Source organism: Ovis canadensis, chromosome 22 (genome assembly GCF_042477335.2).
Source record: "Ovis canadensis isolate MfBH-ARS-UI-01 breed Bighorn chromosome 22, ARS-UI_OviCan_v2, whole genome shotgun sequence".
Classification (NCBI taxonomy): Eukaryota; Metazoa; Chordata; class Mammalia; order Artiodactyla; family Bovidae; genus Ovis; species Ovis canadensis.
The window spans coordinates 28,856,169-28,878,803 of NC_091266.1; the positions used below are offsets into that span (position 1 = coordinate 28,856,169).

Below are 22,635 nucleotides of genomic sequence, written 5' to 3' on the forward strand. Positions count from 1 at the left end.
TTTGAAAACCTAACAAATAAAGAGCTGAACAGCTACAGGGCAAAAAAAGGCACAAACGGCTGACAGTTTTCAAATACGGTTGAGAAAATGATGGTACCAACAACCTAAACAATTAAGATACCAAACTTTGCAAAATGGTTGGCAGAAGTTCTTCCCTCTAATACCTATGCAGAACATAGGGCGGTTACATGGCAAACATTTGAGCCGTGTCTTCACTGCCGTTGCACATCTTTGTGGATTTCACCCTCCCACTGGGATCGCCATCTGGACTAGAGCATCTTATGGACCTGTGGATTCTGTTTTCTCTAGGAGCAGTCTGGTGAGATGAGAATCGGGGCGATGAAGAATCAGAAGTAAAGGTTTTGAACTCTGAGAGTCTGAGCTAGATCGACTTTTTTGCTTCTATGAAAATGAAGTCCTTGAAGACTAACGACCTCCTCCGGAAGAGCACAAACAGCCCTTTTGGCAGCTCGTGCCGCCAGGCCGCAGCGGCTCGTACTCCTCCGGCTCAACAGCAGAGCGGAGCACCTCGCGGTGAGCTGACGTCATTTCCGGCGCGCTGACGCTCAGTCCGGCGTGCCGACGCCTGCGTCAGCAAAGAGCGGGGCTGGGGGCACTCGGTTTGAAGTCGTGCGGGTCGGAGCACTGCCGCCTCCGCCGCTCTCTGAGACCCCCTGCTTCCGGGCCGCGGCGGGGAAGAGCTCGGGTAGGCGGCAGGGCAGATGCCCGAGGGCCCGCGCCGGAACGTTCCGCGCCGCACCGGCCGCTCCCCTCTGCTCCGCGGCCTGGGCCTGCGCCGCTCAGCTCTCTGGAAACTAGCGCCTCGGCTGCGCGGCTCGTCGCTCGCGGGGAGCTCCGAACCGCCGGCGTCCGGCCATGGCGGTCTCCAGGTGGGTCTGATTCCTCTAGAGCTAACAGGAGGTTCCCATTGTCACTGGGCTCGGGCGCCTTCCTGCCCAGACCCCGCAGTTCGCCCCTCAGTCAGCGGGGCTTTGGACTCGGGTTACTCAACGTAAGTCAGTTCAGGAATGCCTTTTTCTTGCTGAATAGACCGTTTGGCACGTTAGAGCTAGTTTTTCTCTTTCCTCACCATGTTTCTCTTCTCTGGTTTCTCTTCCCTCTTTCAGTGCTAGGAGAATCTCTTCTCTTTCTTAGTATTCGAAGGCCGATCCCTAACCTCCATTTCACGGGAAAACTTGGTAGTAACTGACGAAGTCGGGGAGACTTTGAGTTACAGTTATCTAAGTGACATTCTAATTATGTTAAAATTTGTGTTTACGGCTTGAGGAATATGTTCTTTCCTGAGTACTTTTTTCTTACATTATAGTATAATTCTTCGTTTTGGTTGGCAGTACACGTTCAGTCGTCAGCTTTGTAATCTTTAGCAAATTATTGTATTAGTATCATCTTCTTTAACCAAGCCGTGAAAGATGTGTCACGAATCTTAAATTATTTTAAAGTGATGGCCCCTCGATAGGAACGTATAGGAGACTATAGAGAGACGAGCAAGACATTTCTTTGTATAGGTAGCAGGAAAGTATTTTTCTCCAATATGAGAGATTGGGGTGGGGAGAACATTTTCTCAGAGCCTTGACGTTAGTGGACATTGAAATGTGTAAGTAGGGGATAGACAGAAGGGTTCACCAAGTTTGTTAGTTTTCATGAGAAATTGGTCCTTCTGCCATATAGACTGAAAGGGAAAAATGATGACAGTTCAGAAAACATAATTTTTGTTCATTTTTCAGAGTTAATTGAACATTCCTATTTTGCAAGCAAAAGGATAACCCATACCTCACAGGTTCCCTAGATAACTGATGAGAAAGTGTGTGGGAGAAACCCAATAGAGTTGAGTGTGAGTGTGGCAAGGTACCTGTAGTAGGGGGCACTAATTTTTATTTCATAGATTATTTGATTCCATTCACTGTGAGGAAATTCTTATTTTCTGATGTATAAAATAGAGGAAAAAAATGAAAGTTTAAAGAGCCCCTAATCTGCCTGACTAATGCAAATCTATTTACAGAAGTTTAAGGCACCTACATTTCTGAATGAATGAGTTTTCAAAGCAGCTGCTTTTTGTTCTTGACATTGGATTTCAAAGATTGGTGCTCTCTTTTTTTCTGTAGATCTTTTTTATTTAGCTTGCCAAAATTCTGTTAAAGTCTACTTTAAAAAGAAAACTTGTCATGGTTTTATAAAAGAGCTAGTCCTGGGCTTATTCTGATAATACAATAGGTTCATGGAAAACACTTTTGAGACACTTTCTGATTTGGGGATACTGCCAGTCCTTGACTTTTTCATATGAGGATTCACTTTGAATAAAAGACTTTAATTTTAAACTGACCTTCTCCATGCACTGAGCACACATGTTTATGAACTAAATTTCCTTTCTCTTCTTGATGTGAAATACAGGCTCATTTGGGCTTCCCTCATGGCCCAGACAGTAAAGAATCTGCTTACAATGAGGGAGACCTGGGTTTGATCCCTGGTTGAGAAGATCCCCTGGAAGAGGGCATGGCAATGCATTCCAGTATTCTTGCCTGTAGAATCCCCATGGATACGAGGTGCCTGGCGGACTATAGTCCATGGGTCGCAGAGAGTCCGACATGAATAACCGCATGCACATACATACAGACTCATTTTAATATTTTATTGTAGAACAGGTTGAAAATGGTTGAAGAGATAAAAACCATTTGCGAGAATCAAATGAAAAATATTTTTTGCACTGTTTGTATCAGTGTGTGACTGAAAAGAAATGGTAATGTTTTTATAACCTTTAAATATTTCCAATAGGCGGGAGATGTTAAGTTCAGAAATCCAGATCCAGAGATCCAGGAATAATATTTGACTTTGCCCTCGCTTCCTTTCCCCCAGTCCAGCCAGTCCCCAGATCCAATCTTGTCAGTTCTACCTTTCTAATCTTTCTCTGGCCAGTCTTTTCTTTCCAGGCCATGTATCACAGTCCTGCTCCATAGCACCATCGTCTCTAATCCAAGACACCTGTCACAGCAGCCATTCTGCTCTTCCTGCCTCCATTGGTGTCTCTTTCTGATTTATTCTTTGCTTCTTTGCTAATGTTAATTTTAATGTAGCCTTTTTTTCCCTGTTTAAAACCTTTTAGTTTTCTGTTGCCTTAAGATAAAGGACAAATTTTGTAACAAACACATCTTACCAGATCATTTGTAATTTGGTTCCTGCTTTATCTTTTTAAGCTTCCTCTTGTCAAGTTGTTTGAGTCTCTCTCTCTCTCCCTCTTCATTCTGAATCTTTGTTCTTTTTCACCTCCTAGTCTCTAAAACATTGATTCCTACCTTAATCTCTGGAACATTAATTCCTACCTTTTCCTCCTACCCCCAACCTTAGTTTTTAGATCTAAACCCTAAGCCTATACATGTGTCACTGTGTTTGGGAAGCCTTCTCTGGTATTACTTCATCTCAGCTGGTGAGATATTTTCTTGCCAGTCATATTTATCATACTTTGTGATTGTTTAATTGTTCGCTTTCTTGCTTGAGTTAACATCAGCTCTGTGAGAGAAGTGATTGTCTTTACTTTTTCTTTCCCCAGGAGAGTGCCTTTTCTCATAGTTGCTCAATACACTTTTTAAAAAATGGGTGACTGTTTTTTTGTTTGATTCCTGTCATGATTTTTCTGTAACTTTTGTAGAGTATTTCTGGTGTTTTTCAGGAAGTGCTTCTGAGTTTTACAGATTTCCCTAAGAGAGAAAAGCTTTCATTATAGGTTTGAATATTGACCAAAATTATAATTTAAAAAACAGTAAATATCATCAGAACTAGTTTTATAAATTTATAGTCTAGTATAATTCTGTGATAGCATGATCTTTTATAATGCAAATTGGATATAATGTAACTGCATTTTCTGTAATCAAAATTTTTAGACCCCCACTTAGTTTTTTTTTTTTCTAATTATTATTTATTTTATTTTTGGCTGCATTGGATCTTCGTTACTGCAAGCAGCCTTTCTCTAGTTGTGGTGTGCAGGCTTCTTCTTGCAGTGGCTTCTCTTGTTGTGGCCCCCGTGCTTAGATGGCTCCAAGGCATCTGGAATCTTCCCAGACCCAAGATGGAACTCGTGTCCTCAGTATTGGCAGTCAGAGTCATAACTGCTGGACCACCAGGGAAGTCCCACACTTGGCCTTTATAAAGGCTTAGTTTTAATGTAGTACTTTGAATTATAAGAATGTAGCAAATGGTAAAATGTATGGTCAACTCTTGATCCCCTATGGGTGAGTTAACTCTTGCCACAAACACTTACCCCACCCCTCAAAAAACCCCACATATCTTTGTGACTCTAAAATTGCAAATACAGTGATAGCATTTGAAGTTCTCCCATAAAATGCGGTGAAATACTACTAAAAATGTATGACTCTTTTAGACCCCTAGTAAAAGAGTATACACATGTACGAGAACAATGTTGCCCTTAATAAGTGAATGCTGGAAAGTCAGCCAAACTCACTCACTAGCTACTTGACTTGCTCTCATATCAACTTCAGCAAAAAAAAAAAAAAACCAACAAACTAGTATATATTACAGGCTTTCAGTGTTGTTTGCAAGCAATTTAAATAATAATTATTAAATCTTTGACTACTGTGTTGTTTTGTAAGCCTCTCTCCCTGTATCATCTGTCACTAATTGGAGTTGAGCCACCAACAGTAAAGGTAATGTTAGAGGGATTGTCAAGTTATGTTCATTACAGAAGGTGGTGGGTGAATCTGTAACAATGTTGGGTTCCACAGCTTAATTTTTTAAAAGATTATTTTTGATACCTTTGCCTGTTTATACCACAGTTGTTGTTATGCATCGATTAGCTATTATGAATTTAGTTTTTCCTTGATCATATACAGAGAATGTAAAAATATACTTTAGAGAATTTTCCATGAGTGATCTCTGCTATAAAGGTCATTTCTAAAATATGTAGACAATGGTTATGACTTGACTGTTTTAGAAGCCATACCTTAAGTCTGTGACACACATCTTTGCAGTTTAAAAATGATGCTGTGTTCAGAAAAGATTCTGAACATACCCTCTTATGGAAGAAATAAATTGCTACATGTGAGCAGAACTTTGCTCTGTCGTGTTCACTCTCTCTCAACACTGCTGATGCTTCAGAGAAACATTGTTTCAGTGACCTAATCTGCACAGCAAAGGGAAGTTTCTTGATGTGGGGGTCCTTGCTCTTGACAGAGAAAAAGTTAATATGATCTTACCTGTGGGAGAGCACAGGTGTTTTCTGTTTGTTAGGCCTATTCCTCCATTATTACTAATTTCTATCCATGATAAGATTGACAGAAGACACTGTTGTAAATTGCAATATATTGAATATTTTGTACTTTAAAAATGGGGACCAAAAGCTAGGAAAGATAGAGGAGGCATTATTTAAGTGTATCCATTTTAATTACTTTGGTTAAATTCCTCCCTGTTTCTTTAGTCCGTTTCTCAAAGTACTATACACTTAACAATTCACCATTTTAACCATTTTAAAATGTACACTTTCAAATGAAGTTTTAATCCACTGTACACTTTTTTCCCCTGAAAAATCTAGATTTTTATGTTCAAGATAAAGTCATACAAGAGGCAGAGGTTAGGAAAAAAAAAGTGTCCTGAAGGAAATAATGTACCTTGGCTTTCCTTTTCAGCACTCATTTAACAAGTATTTACAGAGTGCTTTCTGTGTTCCAGGTGCTGGAGATACAGCAGGGAATAAAAATGGATTTCCCATTCTCATGGAGTTCCTGTTCTCATGGGTGTGGGGAGAATGTAAATAACACACACCTGCCCTTGCATCTGGCTTTGGTGTTGTTTCACATCTTCATATCTGTTCTCAGTGTTCTTGGTGGTATTTCAAATTAATCTTTCTTCTAGCATTTAGTTTCAAATAACCCACAGTAGGAACTTGAAGGCATTTTAAAACATCAGTCTAGGCAATTTCTTAAAAGACATTTCTTTTGATCATAACTTCCTTGCTTAATGATGTTATGTAGGACTAAGCACAGTGTTGATACCAGATATTTATGTTCTTATTCCCTAAGTAACAGAGAAAAGAAAAGCCTCACATAGTAAATGTAAAAAATGCATGACAAAATGGACAAACTTGACTGATCATTCCCTTTTGTTACAATTACAAAGCCATCTCTGACGTATTCTGTCAGTTGACCTCCCGTAATTTTTTTAGTGATTAAATTTATTCAGAGAATACTGAGATTGGAAATAGATTGTGAAAGTTATATCTTAAACACTTTCTTTTTCCATCCTCAAACAGCTTTTCCATCCTCAAGTAGCAGAAATACTATATATATATGTTTATTGGTGTTGAAGTAGTTGTCTAGGACATTTTTATAGTTTAGCATGCATATTATTTCTTTTTATATTCTTTTTGAATTATGATAACACAAACAGCTGAAGAAAAGTTAAATCATAGTTGCCAGCATAACCTCTACAAACTCCCATGTACTTTCCTTTTTCTAACAGCCAGTTTTTTTTAACCACATTTTCTGTTTTAATTTGAAGTATAATTAATTTTCAATATTGTATAAGTTTCAAGGATATAACATAGCAATTCAATGTTTTATATATTATATATCATTTAAAGTTATAATAAAATAATGGCTCTCTTTCCCTGTGCAGTACAGTGCATCCTTGTGGCTTATTTGTTTTATATATAGTAGTTTGTGTCTCTTAATCCCACACACCTATCTTCTCATTCCCATCTTCCCTCTAGGCAGTCTTTAGAGCAGTTTTCTGAAATCACAGGTTTATAAAATAAACACGGATCATGTCTTTTATAGTTATTTCTCTGAATTAAAATCCAATTGAAAATGGGCCAGATTATCATCATCAATAGATTCATAAGCATTTGTTGTCGTTCAGTTGCTCAGTCGTGTCCGATTCTTTGTGACCCCGTAGACTGCACCACACCAGGCTTCCCTGTCTCTCACAATCTCCCTGAGCTTGCTCAAGCTTACGTCCATTGCATCAGTAATGCTATCCAACCATCTTGTCCTCTTTCATCCCCTTCTCCTCCTGCCTTCAGTCTTTCTCAGCATCAGGGTGTTTTCTAATGAGTCAGCTCTTTGCATCAGGTGGCCAAAGTATTAGAGCTTCAGCTTCAACATCAGTCCTTCCAGTGAATATTCAGGACTGATTTCCTTTAGGATTGACTGGTTTGATCTTGCAGTCCAAGGGACTCTCAGGAGTCTTCTCCAACACTACAATTCAGAATTATCAATTCTTTGGTGCTCAACCTTCTTTAGGGTCTAACTCTCACATCCATACATAACTACTGGAAAAACCATAGCTTTGACTATACAGACTTTTGTTTCAAAATGATGTCTCTGCTTTTTAATACACTGTCTGGGTTTGTCATAGATTTTCTTCCACGGAGCAAGTGTCTTTTAAATTCATGGCTGCAGTTGCCATCTGCAGTGATTTTAGAGCCCAAGAAAATAAATGTGTCACTGTTTCCATTGTTTCCCCATCTATTTGCCATGAAATGATGGGACCGGATGCCATGGTTGTTGGTTTTTAATGTAATCAGTGAATACTGTCAAATATAATTGTACCATGTTTTATTTAATTTATTCTTCTACAGTCTCTGGTATCTTCTCTTCAGCTTGACAGTCTATTACCTCTTTTTCCTCCATTTGTCTATCCTTTGGAGAATGAAGAGTAGCATTAGCTGTTATGCTACATAAGCTTTAGCCAAAAGAAGTATTGTGGTAAGTACTGTGTTCCCTCAGTCAGCCCTTCTTTAACTTTCTTTTTCTTTTGATCACCTGGCTTCCTTCAGACCTCTCCTTCATCAAGGGCCCTGTCTGCCCTCCAGCATAATACTGGCTCTGTCTCATACCCTTTCCCTCTCCCCTATCTGTTCATTATACCAGTCTTTTCCATTGTGTCCTGACCCATGCTTACCCTGCTTGCCTCATAGCTGGCTATCCTGGTGTAATAGGTCACATTGCCCTCTTGTGAGATCCTGGTCTGCTCATCCCTTTGTGTTCCTTTTATGTGGCATCTAATCTGTTATCCTGGAGAGAAGAATGAAAAACTCCAAAAGGGGCTTTGAGTCAAGAGCACCAAAGAAGCATTCTTCTATTCAGGGAGTCAAATCTGACTATCACAAGGTGGGAGAGGTGAGAATAGACAGGTCTGGAACTGGATGAGAGAAGGAGCTGATTTACCCTCAGGGCAGTTGACTGGTGAGGGAGCGGAGGTGATGTGACATGGCGTTGGGGTGTAAGACTTTGAAGACAGGAGAGGCAGAAGGAACTGTGCTTTTGTGAGGCGAATTCAGCATTAAGTTAGAGGAGCAGAAGGTCTTTAGGCAGGAGTATGTGTCTGCGGAGGACTAAAGGAAGGTGTAGGAAAGGTAGAAATTGTTGAGGGAATACAGTGCCTACTGCCCAGTCGTTTTCAGCTTGCTCTTTGCAGCAGCCATAACTGCCTGATGTTCCGATTGCTGAAGTACTGCTGTAGTCATCTTTTTACTTACTGAAACATTGCTTTAGCATCACTTCTGTTATTTTTATAACGTGTTTTTGGGTAGTATAGCTATGACAGATTAAGGATATTTCTCAAAGGAAGCAAAAAAAAATATAGTACTCTCTTCGTTTAAAAATGGTACTTCAACCTGTCCCCAAGCAACTTGAATTTTTCTTTATCTATAATTCTAATTACAGTAAATACCAGGTACTCAACAAATATTTGAATTCTGTGCAAAGACACTTTGCTCAATATTGTGGGGGACAAAAAGAATCATTGAAGAAGGTGAAGCCTAATAAGCATAAGACAACATGTGACAATGTAAAGACACAAAAATGCATAACAAATGCAAAAATGGTTATGCAAAATGAGAATCCCAGTGGATTTTAGAAGAGGATGTAATTGTGTAGTAGTCCCTGAGATGGTGTCAGAAGGTAAAGAACTTGAGCTGAGTCTGAGTGGATGGGAGTGAGCTGAAGAATTGGACCAAGAGAAGACATTCCAAGGGGAAGAAACAGTGTAGACAAAATTGTGGACACCAAAATTTGGGAGATACTTTCTTGTTTTTGATTACTACCTGGTAGGTAAGCGTGAGCCATTGAAAGTTTTAGGTAATAATTTGATCACAGGGTGTTCTAGGAAGTAAACTTAGCATTGAGATCTTCTTAGTATGGAGTTTTGCTCATCAGGCAGTTGAAAGTTTGCACTTGAGCTCCCAGATGGGCTAGACTTGAGGATTATTTGTTATGTGTTATAGTTTAAACAAATTATAGTTTCCTACAGGAGAAACTGATGAGAGATGGACAGCCAAGGATTGAATTTGGGAGAATGTTCTTATTAAGAGTGTTAAGAATAGGGAAACCATGGAAAGAATTAAGAGGTCAGAGAAGAACAGGGTAATAGAATGTTTTGAAAACTTAGGAAGGAAAATATTTTAAGAATGGGGTATGTACTGAAATCAGATGTCGCAGAAGAATCATGAAAATTGGATTTACAAAAAACAAAGCCATAGGTTTTAGAGCTTAGAAGTTCATTGGTGACCTTCAGGTGTGCTATTTCAGTAGTAGAGAAGGATAGAAACTTGATTATAGGGATTAAAATGTATGTGGTGAGAAGATTAAAGAAGTGATTTTAAACACTTGTTCAAGATGCTTGGCAGCAAAAAGAGTGTTCTAGAAGATGGAGGTCAAGTGGTTTATCTGATTAAAGACGGGGCTTCCCTGGTGGCTCAGGGTATAGTGTCTGCCTGCAATGCAGGAGACCTGGGTTTGATCCTTGGGTCAGGAAGATCCCCTGGAGAAGGAAATGGCAAGCCACTCCAGTACTCTTGCCTGGAAAATCCCATGGACAAAGAAGCCTAGTAGACTACAGTCCATGGGATCACAAAGAGTTGGACACGACTGAGCGACTTCACTTTCTGTATATTTGAAGACAGAAGAGAGTAGATTAATGAGGCAGTGATGTAAGATATTAGAGAAAGGATAATTGAATGAGGGTAGAAGGAGATGGTATCAAGAAAATGGTGAGACATTATGCAAGTCTTGAAGAAAAACAAGGACTGTCTTTTCATCTGAAATTGTAAGGATGAGTGTAAAGACCTTTAAAGGTAATAATTGAGATAGTTTGTATTCTAATAACCTAGGGATCTACTCAGTCCATTCATTTTTAAGGAATAGGTAATAGCAATTGGGACTTGAGGAAAGTGGAAATGATTGGGGGGGAACTTGGAAAACTCAATTTTAACTATTTATACATACACTTACAAACAGGTTAGTATTGTCACTTCCTTAGAGTGTTCATTTTGCAGCCAGCTTTTGCTTTTCATCACAAAAGCAGGAACTCCATCACTGAAAAGGAGTTATGAAGTATTGGGCTGGTTAAAAAGTTTGGGTTTTTCTGTAAGATGTTACAGAAAAACTCAAACGAACTTTTGGCCAATCCAGTAGTTGAAATCTATCCAGAGGGGCAGTCTAAGGAACTTTGTATCAAATAGATCAAAGATATGACAAACATGGTATATAAGGGGAAAAACTATAAACACTTGCAGTGATGTGGAGCTGTGAAATATGATTGGATCTAGTTTCACCCTGTAAAGTAAGGGGTTAAGTGGGTTTCTTTTCTAAACCTTCTAACAAGTGACAAAAGTAATACTTTTAAAGATCTCCTAACTTCCAGAATGGTTCTACCATTTTGCAACTTTTCCTGTAGGGAGGTCCTGGATTTATGTACACTGTACACATACAGTTAATATTATTATAAAGAATACATGCATCATATACACATATAAGTCTGTTGTTGCATAAATATGACTTGACATAATTTTTATAATAAAACATTTAATTTTTGATAATTTTGCTTGCCATAGAATATAGATTTAAAATGAATATTTATTTGCCTTGATAGAAAATTGTTCATAGATATTAAATTTTCTTTTTGCAGATTTCTTTTCATTGAGCAGAGGCATTCAAAATCAGTCCTGGCAATAGGCATACATTTATTGTGAAGTTTTAGAGACAGTTTCGGTAACTTTAACATCATAATCAGTTATAAAGATGAAGATACATCAAAGAGCATTCTTAGAGTTATGTATGGGATGTATGAGGGAGGTAGTTTTATGGGAAAAGGATTTGGGATCTGACTTAGTGTTAGAATTTTATGAAAACCACCACTGTCAGAAGATTTTTTTTTCTCCCTTCTGTCCCATTATCTCTGAGTCATTCTTCACCAAATCCTGTAGCAAAGCCTGAAGAGTAAATGAGTGCAGGCAAGTATTTAGGCAGCCTTGGGTAGATAAAGAGAAATATTATGTCAAAAGGTGGGGTGTGTCTATGCACAGCGTTTTTTCAAAATTAATTTCTTTATAATCACTCTGTGTGCCATTCAGTATATAGGAAGCAAAAATTGTGCTGTATTATTCTTTTTTTCTTTATGTCACTGGCTTTAATTACCTCATATTTTGTTTAAAATATGTCCTTCTTACATACCCTTAACTGTAAAATTTGAACCTTGCCTCTTAGTGTTTTGAGTCAGTTGAAAAGTTTTCATGGTACCCTTAGCCTTCTTGACTGAAAAAGACCTATTGTGGTTGCATGTATGTGAAAGTTGCTCAGTCATGTCTGACTGTTTGTGACCCTATGGTCTGTACACTCCATGGAATTCTCCAGGCCAAAATGCTGGAGTGCATAGCCTTTCCCTTCTCCAGGGGATCTTCCCAACCCAGGGATCGAACTCAGGTCTTCTTCACTGCAGGCGGATTCTTTACCAGCTGAGCCACAAGGGACGCCCAGTTGTGTATGTATATATATATATATGTGTGTGTGTGTATATATATGTGTGTGTGTGTATCTTTATATATATATTTTACTAGTTGTATATATATGTGTGTGTGTGTATATCTTTCTATATATATTTTACTAGTTACAATGATTTTGTGTTTATTAGTCACTGGCTAGTTTGATAAATACTGCCCCCTCCAAAGGGCTTCCCAGGTGGCTCATTGGTAGAGAAGCTGCCTGCCAATGCAGGAAAAGATGTGAGTTCAATACCTGGGTTGGGAAGATCCCCTGGAGAAGGAAAAGACCACTCCAGAATTCTTTCTGAGAAATCCCATGGACAGAGGAACCCAGTAGTTCTATGGTTCATAGGGTTATAAAAGAGTCAGACTCAATGACTAAACAGCAACAACCCCCTCCAAAAGAAGAAAAGACCCTGCTTATTTCATGTGACCCCTATTTTGTTAAATAAAGGGATTTTAGAGCTTTGCTTTCTAATTTTTAAGCTCTTTGCAAAAGAAAAATAATCCCAGAGGTAAAAGATGAGCCTCTTTGCAGTTTGTTAGTACTTAATATTCATGCTTAACTTTGGGACCTTGCTTGCTTTCTCTTCTTCATTAGATGAGATTTAAAGGTTTGTTCTCGAAATCTCCCCTCATATAGGATTGGGGCACAATTAATATCACCTTGCCCCTTTTCATCCTTCATCTTGTATAAATACCCATTTATTCTGTATATGAGACTGCCTTCCTTTCTTTACCCGTGGTATCCATTTACTTCATTGAACCTGATTCATATTGTGGTGGAAGGGCTAGACCTATATGACACATGGACAGCTGGTAGTAATTACTGGTTCCTTTCTCTTTTTCAAATCTTGGGATTTTCCTGTATCCCAGAAGCAAAGTGACACAGTTTTCCATTTTCCCCCACTTATTCCAGGTGTAAGACATTGTGATTTTATTCCAAACTATCTGTTGGATAAATGTCAGAACTGGGATTTGAATCGTGGTGCTGTGGCTCTGGCCCATAATGGTGTTTGTCTTTTACAAACTGTTTCCTCAGAGGTCTTACTACCATTCTGTCATTTCTATACAAATGGCTCATTTATCTATATACCTTTCATCTCAACTTTCTTCTGAAGATCAGATTTCTATTCCAACTGTTCTTTTTGCTTTCCCCTAGCTTTCCTGACCTGGCCACTAATAAACTTGTCATCTTTCCTCAGAGACGTTTCCTCCACTAGTTCTTCCCATTTCTTTAATGACATCTTCATTCCTAAGATTCAGAGTCTCAGAATCTTTGCATTTCCTTGACATCACCATGGTAATTCTGCAGCAGTTTCCCCCAACTTCTTTCTAGTCTTGTAACCATGATTGTAGCTCAGGTCTAAAAGTTCTCATAAAAGTTTCCTTTTTACTTCATGCTTCACCCTGCTGCAAGACTAACCTTCCTGAAGCATAGCTCCAGTCCCATGACTTTCTTTTTTTAAAAATAATTTTATTTGTTTTTTGGCTGTGATGGGTCTTCCTTTCTGAGTGGGCTTCTTGCTGCGGTGCGTGGGCTTCTTGTTGTGATTTCTTTTGTTGTGGAACCAGGGCTGTAGGGCGCAAGGGCTTCCGTAGTTAGAGCATGTGGACTCAGTAGTTGCAACTCCCTGGCGCTAGAGCACAGGCTCAGTAGTTGTGGCTCATGGGCTTCGTTTCTCCTCGGCATGTGGGATCTTGCCAGATCAGGGATGGAGCCTGTCTCCTGCATTGGCAGGCAGGTTCTTTACCACTGAGTCACCAGGGAAGCCCCCGTGTCTTTCCTGATCAGAGTCTTTCATGGCTGAGCTATAATTCAAGGGTCTCCACAATAGGTCTCTCTCTAGCTGCTTTTGTAGGTACATCTCCTACTATTCTCTTAAGTGTACCCTGAATTACAACCAGACTGTGTTACTCACTTCTCTAAATATAGCCTCCTTTGTCTTACTGCTCTTTGCTTCTTATTCCCTCTTCGAGATGTTTCTCCCCTTTTTCTCTTTTACCGCCTCATTTTCACCAGTATTGAATTTTTTTTGCTACCATTAAGGTCCAACTCATACACCATTTCTTTTAGAAAGCTCTTTTAGTATTATACAGTTGGGGATATAGTATTTATTGCTTCCATTCCATCTTCTCAAAGCACTTTCTCCTCTTCTGACATATGCTTGTTGAACATGTATATGCATGTACAATTCCTATATTATACCCTGTATTCTAATTATTTGTGTACTTGCCTTACTCACTCACTCCACCTCCATAGCAAGTTCCTTAGGAGTAGATTAGTTTGTGTCCTACAGCTCTGCCATAGCTCTTTCTTCATAGATGCTGAATATGTACATTTATTGACTCAAACATATATGAGGAAACACTTCAGAATAATCATTACATTTTTATTATTTTAGGCTTGACCGTCTTTTTATCTTGCTGGATACTGGCACTACTCCAGTTACAAGAAAAGCTGCTGCACAGCAACTTGGAGAAGTGGTGAAGCTTCATCCCCATGAACTGAATAATCTATTATCTAAAGTAAGAACTCTTTTTCCTCTTTTAGTATAATACAGTTGTAGAAATTTATCCATGGGTAAAAACATAAAAGAGAAGGAAGTTGTCTTATTAGTGACAGTTTGTGGTCTTCAAATTCATTAAATAAGTCCAGTATTTTCCCAAATATTTAAAATTTTTTACTATTTTTTTGTCATAAGATTTAAAGTACTTTGTTTTTTACGTCGTTTTATTGTCGAAGGGATTTGACAATAAAGAACCTTTGGCCTGTGGTACAAATTTGAATCTGATCCAGTGTGGTAATGAACTAAGTTGTTAATCTAGTTTGTTAGTGGTCTAACTTGTTCTTAGCAGCTAATAATTACATCAGTTGACAGTCTTCAAATGGATGAGTGCTCATGGGTAATGGTGGAAATATATGAGAAGCTACTTGTCATTACATTCTTTTAGTTATTAGCTCTTTGAAAGTGGAGGCTTTCTCCTTTGGTGGATAAGTGTTTTCACAATCCTAGCCCATGTTCTTTCCCTAAGCACTTGCTTTATTTTTACTGATTCCTGTGGGCTTGTAGTAGAGAAGGCAATGGCACCCCACTCCAGTACTCTTGCCTGGAAAATCCCATGGACGGAGGAGCCTGGTGGGCTGCAGTCCATGGGGTCGCCAAGAGTCGGACACGACTGAGCTACTTCACTTTCACTTTTCACTTTCATGCATTGGAGAAGGAAATGGCAACCCATTCCAGTGTTCTTGCCTGGAGAATCCCAGGGACCGGGGAGCCTGGTGGGCTTTCGTCTATGGGGTCGCACAGAGTCGGATACGACTGAAGCGACTTAGCAGCAGCAGCAGTGGGCTTGTAGAAGTGTAACTCTATGATGTGCTCTGCTCAGTCTTATCCGACTCTTTGTGACCCCATGGACTGCAGCCCAGTCGGCTCCTCTGTCTGTGGAATTTTCCAGGCAAGAATACTGGAGCAGGTTACCATTTCCTACTCCAGGGGATCTTCCCAACCCAGGGATAGTAAGCAGCAAATTTCATGTATTTAATTCTCTGGCATGCAGGATAAAATCAGGAGTGCTTGGTATATGTGTTTAGTGGGAGTGGGGGCAGTGGATAGCAGATGGGATGGGAAGCAATATGATAACCCAGATATTGGAAGACCCAAGATACCTCTATTCCCACCAGTCTTATCTCCTCCTCTAGTTCTGATTTGTCCCTCCCTGATTCCTATGAGTAGGAGTCCTAAGCCCTTGTCATCCTACGCAAATCTGCCCTCTATTGTTCCATCATGGGGGCGAACAGCAACTCTCTCCAGCACACTCCTCACTTGGATACTATCAGAACTTTCTAACCAAGACATAGATGGAGAGATAGTGATTTGACATCTACAGGTTCCGTGTTCTCAGAATGAAGAAAGATGCACATTTGGCAGTACTAAACTCATGTGTTAGATGTGGGGATAGAGAGGCACCTGTTTCTTCTCATCCCAAGGGAAGAGGTGGAGGACTGAATGAACTGAGACTGGAAACAATGAGTAAGACTAACCTCTGCTGAACTGAGAAATAGTTTCCAGCCTTCCAAGTGAGTTCTGTCCTTCTTAACTCAGACGCCACCATATGACTGCCATCGAATAATTCTAAAAGAGGCAAAGTTTGTTTCTAGCACTTTACTCATCTCCTATCCCCTCTCTGCCCTCAGTATTTTCCTTTTGCCTCCGGTTTTATTTTTGTGAAAAATAGCTTTATTGAATAGATTTTATATACCGTGTAATTCATCCAGATAAAGTGTACAATTCAGGGATTTTTAGTATATCCACAGACACATGCAGCTATCACCACGATCTAATTTTAAAACATTTTTGTGTGCTAAGTCATTTCAGTCATGTCCTACTCTTGGCAACCCTATGGACTGTAGCCCACCAGGGTGCTCTTTGCCTGGGATTCTCCAGGCAAGAATACTGGAGTGGGTCACCATACCCTCCTCCAGGGGCTCTTCCCGACCCAGGAGCCAAACCCGTGGCTCCTGCTTTCTTAACCACTGAGCCATTGGAGAAGCCCTGAAACATTTCTGTCTCCCTCAAAAGAAACCTCGTGTCTGTTACCAGCCACTCTCTGTCATTCTCCCTTCCATACTCAGTCCTAGGCAACCGCTAATCTCCTCTCTTGTTATATTAAATATGTGGTATTTTGTGATTGTTTTTTTCACTGAAATGTTAGTTTCAAGGTTCTTTCATATTGTGTGTGCTAAGTCACTTCAGTGGTGTGCAGCTCTTTGCGACCCAATGGGCTGTAGCCTGCCAGGCTACTGTCCATGGGGTTCTCCAGGCAAGAATGCTGCAGTGAGTTGCCATGCCTTCCTCCAGGGGATCTACCCAATCCAGGGATCAAAGCCCATGTCTCTCCATGTCTCCTGCATTAGCAGGCAGGTTCTTTACCACTGGTGCCACCTGGGAAGCCGCCTTTCATGATTTTGCATGTTTCGTTTTTCACTCTTTTTTATTGCCAAATATCGTTCTTTGTATGGGTATGGATAATGTTGGATATACCACATTTTATTTATTTCTTTATCAGTTGATGGACATTTTAGTTGTTTCCACTTGGGGGCCTGTTTTAAATAATGCTGCTGTGAAAATTTGTGTGCAATTTTTTGTATGGATATATGTTCTCATACATGGGTGTATACTAGAGAGTAGAATTGCTGGGTCATATGGTAACTGTGTTTAACTTTATGAGGAACTTATTACACCATATTACATTCCCAACAGCATGTATGAGAGGTCTGATCTCTTCATATCTTTGTCAGCACTTTTTAAAAAAATTTTGTTTGTGTATTTTTGGCTGTGCTGGGTCTTTGTTGCTGCATGTGGGCTTTCTCTGATGGCAGCAAGCAGGGACCACTCTCTAGTTGTGATGTGTGGGCTTCTCATTGTAGTGGCTTCTCTCGTTGCAGAGCACAGGCTCCCACGTGCAAAGGCTTCAGTAGTTGCAGCTCACAGGTCCTAGAACGCAGGCTCGGTAGTCATGGCACACAAGCTTAGTTGCTCCACAGCGTGGGGAGTCATCCTGCACCAGGGATTGAGCTTGTGTCCCCTGCATTAGCAGGCAAATTATTAACCACTGTACTACCAGGGAAGTCTCCAGCACATAAACTATTAACTGACTGTATTCATACCAGTGTGTATGAAGTTACTATAAGTTTTGATTTGCATTTTCATATGACTAATGATGTTGAACGTCTTTTCATTTGTTTATTGACCATTTCTATACCTTCTTTGAGGATCTGTCTGTTCAGATCCTTTGACCATTTTTAAGTGGGATATCTGTTCTTTTATTGATGAGATGTAAGATTCTTTATACATTTTAGATAGAAGCTCCTTATCAGATACGGGGTTTGCAAATTCATTCTGCTAGTCTTGAGGTTGTCTTCAGTCTCTTAATGGTATCCTTTGAAGCACAAAAGTTATTAGTTACAATGAAGTTGACTTTATCTTTTTTAAACACATGACTTGTGTGCTCTTGAGATCACATCTAAGAAACCTTTGCCTTATCCAAGGTTATAGAGGTTTATCCCCATGTTTTCTTATAACAGTCTTATAGTTTTAGTTCTTATTTTTAGGCTCTTGGTGTATTTTGAGTTAGTTTTTGTGTCCGGTGTGAAGTAGGGATTTTATTTTATTTTTTTTAATGATTTTATTTATTTTTGGCTGTGCTGGGGTCTTCATTGCTGCACGGGCTTTTTTCTGGTTGCAGTGATTGGGGGTTACTCTTTATTGCGTTGCACAGGCTTCCCATTGTGGTGGCTTCTCTTGTGGAGTGCAGACCCTAGGCGCTCAGGCTTCAGTAGCTTGTGGCATGTGGGCTCAGTATTGTGCTCCCTGGCTCTAGAGCACAGACTCAACAGCTGTGGCACACACGCTTGGTTGCTCTGAGGCATGTGGGATCTTCCTGGATCAGGGATCAAACCTGTGTCTCATGTATTGGCAGGCAGATTCTTTACCATTGAGCCACCAGAGAAACCATGAAGCAGGGATTTTAAGTCATTATTTTGTTGCTGTAGCACCATTTGTTGAAAAGATCCTTTTTCCCCATTGAATTGTCTTGACACTATTGTTGAAAGTTGGTTGACCAGAGACACATAGTATTATTTTTGAACTAAATTCTTTTCCATTGATCTGTGTATCTGTCCTGCCCTTACCACACTGTCTTGATTATTGTTGCTTTGTAGTAAGCTTTGAAATAAAAAAGTGTGAATCTGCCAACTTTATTATTCTTTTTCAAGATTGTTTTGGTGATTCTGGGCACCTTAAATTTACATATAAATTTTAAGATCAAATAGAACTTGTCTATTTCTGCAAAAAAAAAAAAAAAGCTGGGATTTTGATAAAAATTGTGTTGAATCCATATTCAGTTTAGAGGGTATTACCATGCTAATAATATTAAGTCTTCTAATCCTTGAACATGAGGTGGTGTTTATTTGGGTCTTTGATTTCTTTCAATAGTATTTTGAATTTTTTTTTTTTTTTTTTAGTCTTCAGTATACAAGCCTTGCACTTTTTTGGTTAAATTTATTCTTAAGTATTTTATACTTTTTTATATTATTATAAATGATATTTTCTTAATTTCATTTTCAGATTGTGGAAAGTGAAAGAATACAGTGGATTTTTGTACAACATATTGGTCTTATATCTTGCTCTCTTGCTGTACTTATCTTTTCTAATGGTTTTATAACTCTTGCATTAAGTAAAGGGACTTAATGACTAATATGCACTTTGCTTTTTAGTATGTTAAAAACTTATTTTTAAAATTCACTTAAGCATTCTTTTATTTATTAGTTTCCTGTTCCCTTTTTTAAAAAGTTAATTACCTGTGTTTATTTCTGGCTGTGTCCAGTCTTAGTTGTGGCATCTGGGATATTTCGTTGCGATGCTCGGCCGTCTCTCTAGTTGTGGCACAGGGACTCAATAGTTGCGGCTCAAGGGTTTCGTCGCCCCAGGGCCTGTGGGATCTTAGTTCCCCAACCAGGGATTGAACCTGCATCCCACTACATTGGAAAGGCGGATTCTTAACCACTGGATCACAAGGGACGTCTCTTCCCTGTGTCCTTTCTTTAAAGTGTAGTGATATTTCTTGTGACTGATAGAAAATCTTATAAATGATTTTAATAATTGCAAAGTGTTTTGTATAAATTTGAGAGCTGCTAAATTAGAAATAAGTATATTTATGTTCCTCTCTTTTGACTATTTGAACAAACAATATTTTTTGGTGTGTAACTTTTATTTTACAATTTTTTAAGGTGTTGATATATTTAAGGAGTACAAATTGGGATACTCGGATTGCAGCAGGACAAGCTGTTGAAGCTATAGTGAAAAATGTACCTGAATGGAATCCCGTGCCAAGAACCAAACAAGGTGCTTTTAAGAGGAAAAAGTAGTTTGTAGTAAAAACTATACATTTTGTTTTAGTAATTCCACTTTTAAAGGCTGAATTTTCATACTTTTAGGGGCAGTCTTGTCAGGAAATAAAATTGAACAAGGTGCTTTTTCACCATGTTTTAAAAATTGTACTAGACAATCTCTTCTCATATATATTTTAAATTATTCTAAATATGGTTGATTTGCAGAGATTATTTTTTCCCTCAAGGATTTATGCCCTAAAAAATGAAATTAATTAAGTATAAATATTTTATATTTAAAACAGTCAAATTTTTCTTGTTGCTGTGAGAATAGGGTAGTCGTTTACTATATTTAATAAGCACAATTATGTGTGGCTATTTGGAAAGGTCAGTCTTTAGTCCTTTTATGCCTTTTAGATGTCTTTTAGTGGAAATTCCTTGTTTTCTGACTACCTGTTATATACGACACTTGAAATGAATGTATGCTTTTACAAATTTATAAAGTTACACATTTTAATTAAGTGAGAATTTAATATGGTGTAACTGCATTTCATTTTCAAGTCACTTTTAGTAATACGAGTTTTATCCTGTCGTAACTCGTCCAAAATTTGTACTTTGATTTGCTGCACCTATATTTTGAGAGATTGTGTTAGTTTGTCTTCTCTCATCAAAAGAAATACATAACCAGAAGAAGTTATACATTGTTTTAGAAAAGAGCCATTTTCTTTCCAACTTATTACCCCTGCTTATTTTGGTATACAGATACTAGGACTTAAATTCTTTTCAAAAAAACTTTTTTTTCCTTCAGCACAGCCTTGTTAATGAAATCTTAGTTCCCCCACCAGGAATTGAACCCAAGCCCATTGCATTGACTACATGGAGTCTTAACCACTGGACTGCCAGAGAATTCCACCCTGCCAAAAAGCTTTAAATTAGTTACACAAGCTTTAAATTAGTTACACTAGCATTAAAATATATGGTATCATTAGTATCAAATATATAGTATCAAATATATTGTCATCATTAGAAAACATAAAGAAATTCATAGCAGTTCCCTTTCAATTTAGCAATTATACTTTAGTTTGTAGAGAATTATACGCAAATGGCCAGCTAAACAAACTACTGTCAGTGAACAATTTATAGTATATATAAAAGTTTACAATGGCATAACCTTTTTGGGAGGAATACAGAACATTTTGTAAATAGTTTTAGGCCCCAGATAGATATTTAATTTTAGCAGTTTGCCAGGAGATTGTAATTTGCTTATATTATGAGAAATGAGTCCTATTGATTGAGTAGTTCCTTTATGTCCTAGATATTCCTAGGTATAGGGAGTGATGATGCTCATTAGTGTTATTTATGAAAATTTATAAGAATATATTTATCTTTCAGTTTATCACTGTGATAAATTATCTTTCAACTGTTTAACATGCTTTTTAATATACATATTTCAACATGGGGATACATTTCTTCATGTAATATTGTGCTTGTATAGTCAAAAAGTTACACACCCACTAACATTCTGATAGTTTGTAGAAAGGAAGCCATCTGCTAAATAGTTTTTTCATAAATAAGAATTGATCATAAATAAATCCACAATAGCTTTTCTACTTCCTCCACATTTTACTTTTCTTAAAATACTGCCCACTCACCTGAAGTAATGCTATTTTCTTTCATTCTGCACTTTGGCTGTATAATCAAATTGAATGTTTTTAAACCTCATCTAGAAACTACTTCAGAAAGTGCTATGGAAGACTCATCTACTACAGATCGATTGAATTTTGACAGATTTGATATATGTAGATTGTTACAACATGGGGCATCACTTTTGGGATCTGCTGGTGCAGAATTTGAAGTACAAGATGAAAAATCAGGTATGTAATAGTCCTGTAGAAAAAAAATCTGAAATGTGTGTTCAGATCAGTTTGTTACTTGGTGTGCTATGTTATCAGTCATACAAAACCTAACAGATGCCATGAAATGTAAATTCACGGAAGTTTGCAGTTTGAGATGTGGGGCATAGGGAAGGTGACCAGGAGTACTTTATCTAAAACAAATAGGAATATTTTTCATCCCTTAATTGAATATGTGCTATATATATATATACACACACACATATATATGCATCATTAATAGATATTAGTATGTCAGCATACATATTAATATTTTAGTATTTCAGTATAGAAATTGTAAAGTGGTACCTAAGAGCTTTAGTTGAATAGATTTTAAAATCCAGGATTAGCACAAGTTATGGTAATGTTTTCAGAATTCTTGAAATTTAAGAGACTATGACAGTTCTTTTTATCATATGTTTTAAATATTTAAGTAATTGGATCTACTGATGCTAATGACCAAAACAAAAATGAAAAATAAGTCTTAGATAGGTAATTGTCCCATTATCTTTAAACTTACAGAATCCATCTGGATATAAAATAAATGTTTTGGCCATTCAAGATTGATGCCTTGAGTGGAAAAAACCTTGATGTTTTTAATGGATTTCTGTAAGTAAATAAATTGCTTTTTTGACTTAAACCAAAACAGAACAGTGTTTTGTTTTGTTGCTAATTAATCATTAGTCAAAGGATATCTATCTAGCTAGGTTAATGAAATGATCTTCAGTTTGTTCATCTTAAAAAACAAAGTCAGATATTCATTTCCTCTTGCCTAATATGCTTTCTATTGAAAAATCTAGTGTAGTTATTTATGGAGAGAATAAAGAGGAGAATTTGCTTAAGTTCCAGAAAAGCATAGTTTTTTTAAATAAGGGAGGTAGAAGTCTTCAAAAACTTTACAATTTGAAAAAAGTTATCTTTAAGTTTACTAACTAGTTTACCAGTCTTAGTAGTGTTCCCATAAACATCATGAGAGATTATTGGGCCTTATCTAGGGAAAAAAGTCAGTGTGACTTTTGTCACTAAAAAAGAAAGTGTGCTTGGGACGTGTCTTAAAGATGCCGATT

The 22,635-nt window shown here is 38.1% G+C and overlaps 1 protein-coding gene across 3 annotated transcripts in view; it reads left to right on the top strand.

The window, feature by feature from the left end:
• The first annotated feature begins 309 nt into the window (after positions 1 to 309).
• The window catches only part of BTAF1 (B-TFIID TATA-box binding protein associated factor 1), an 85,827-nt gene continuing 63,501 nt past the window's right edge, over positions 310 to 22,635 (top strand). Inside the window, exons 1-5 of one of the 3 annotated variants that reach the window (XM_069567507.1) lie at positions 555 to 890; positions 14,191 to 14,314; positions 19,578 to 19,692; positions 21,404 to 21,550; positions 22,091 to 22,177. In XM_069567507.1, coding sequence (XP_069423608.1) covers positions 22,159 to 22,177 — 19 coding nt within the window. In that variant the 5' untranslated portion in view covers positions 555 to 890; positions 14,191 to 14,314; positions 19,578 to 19,692; positions 21,404 to 21,550; positions 22,091 to 22,158. Of the gene's footprint in view, positions 891 to 14,190; positions 14,315 to 19,577; positions 19,693 to 21,403; positions 21,551 to 22,090; positions 22,178 to 22,635 lie in introns of all 3 variants that reach the window. The other 2 variants (XM_069567506.1, XM_069567508.1) reach the window with 2 other exon arrangements.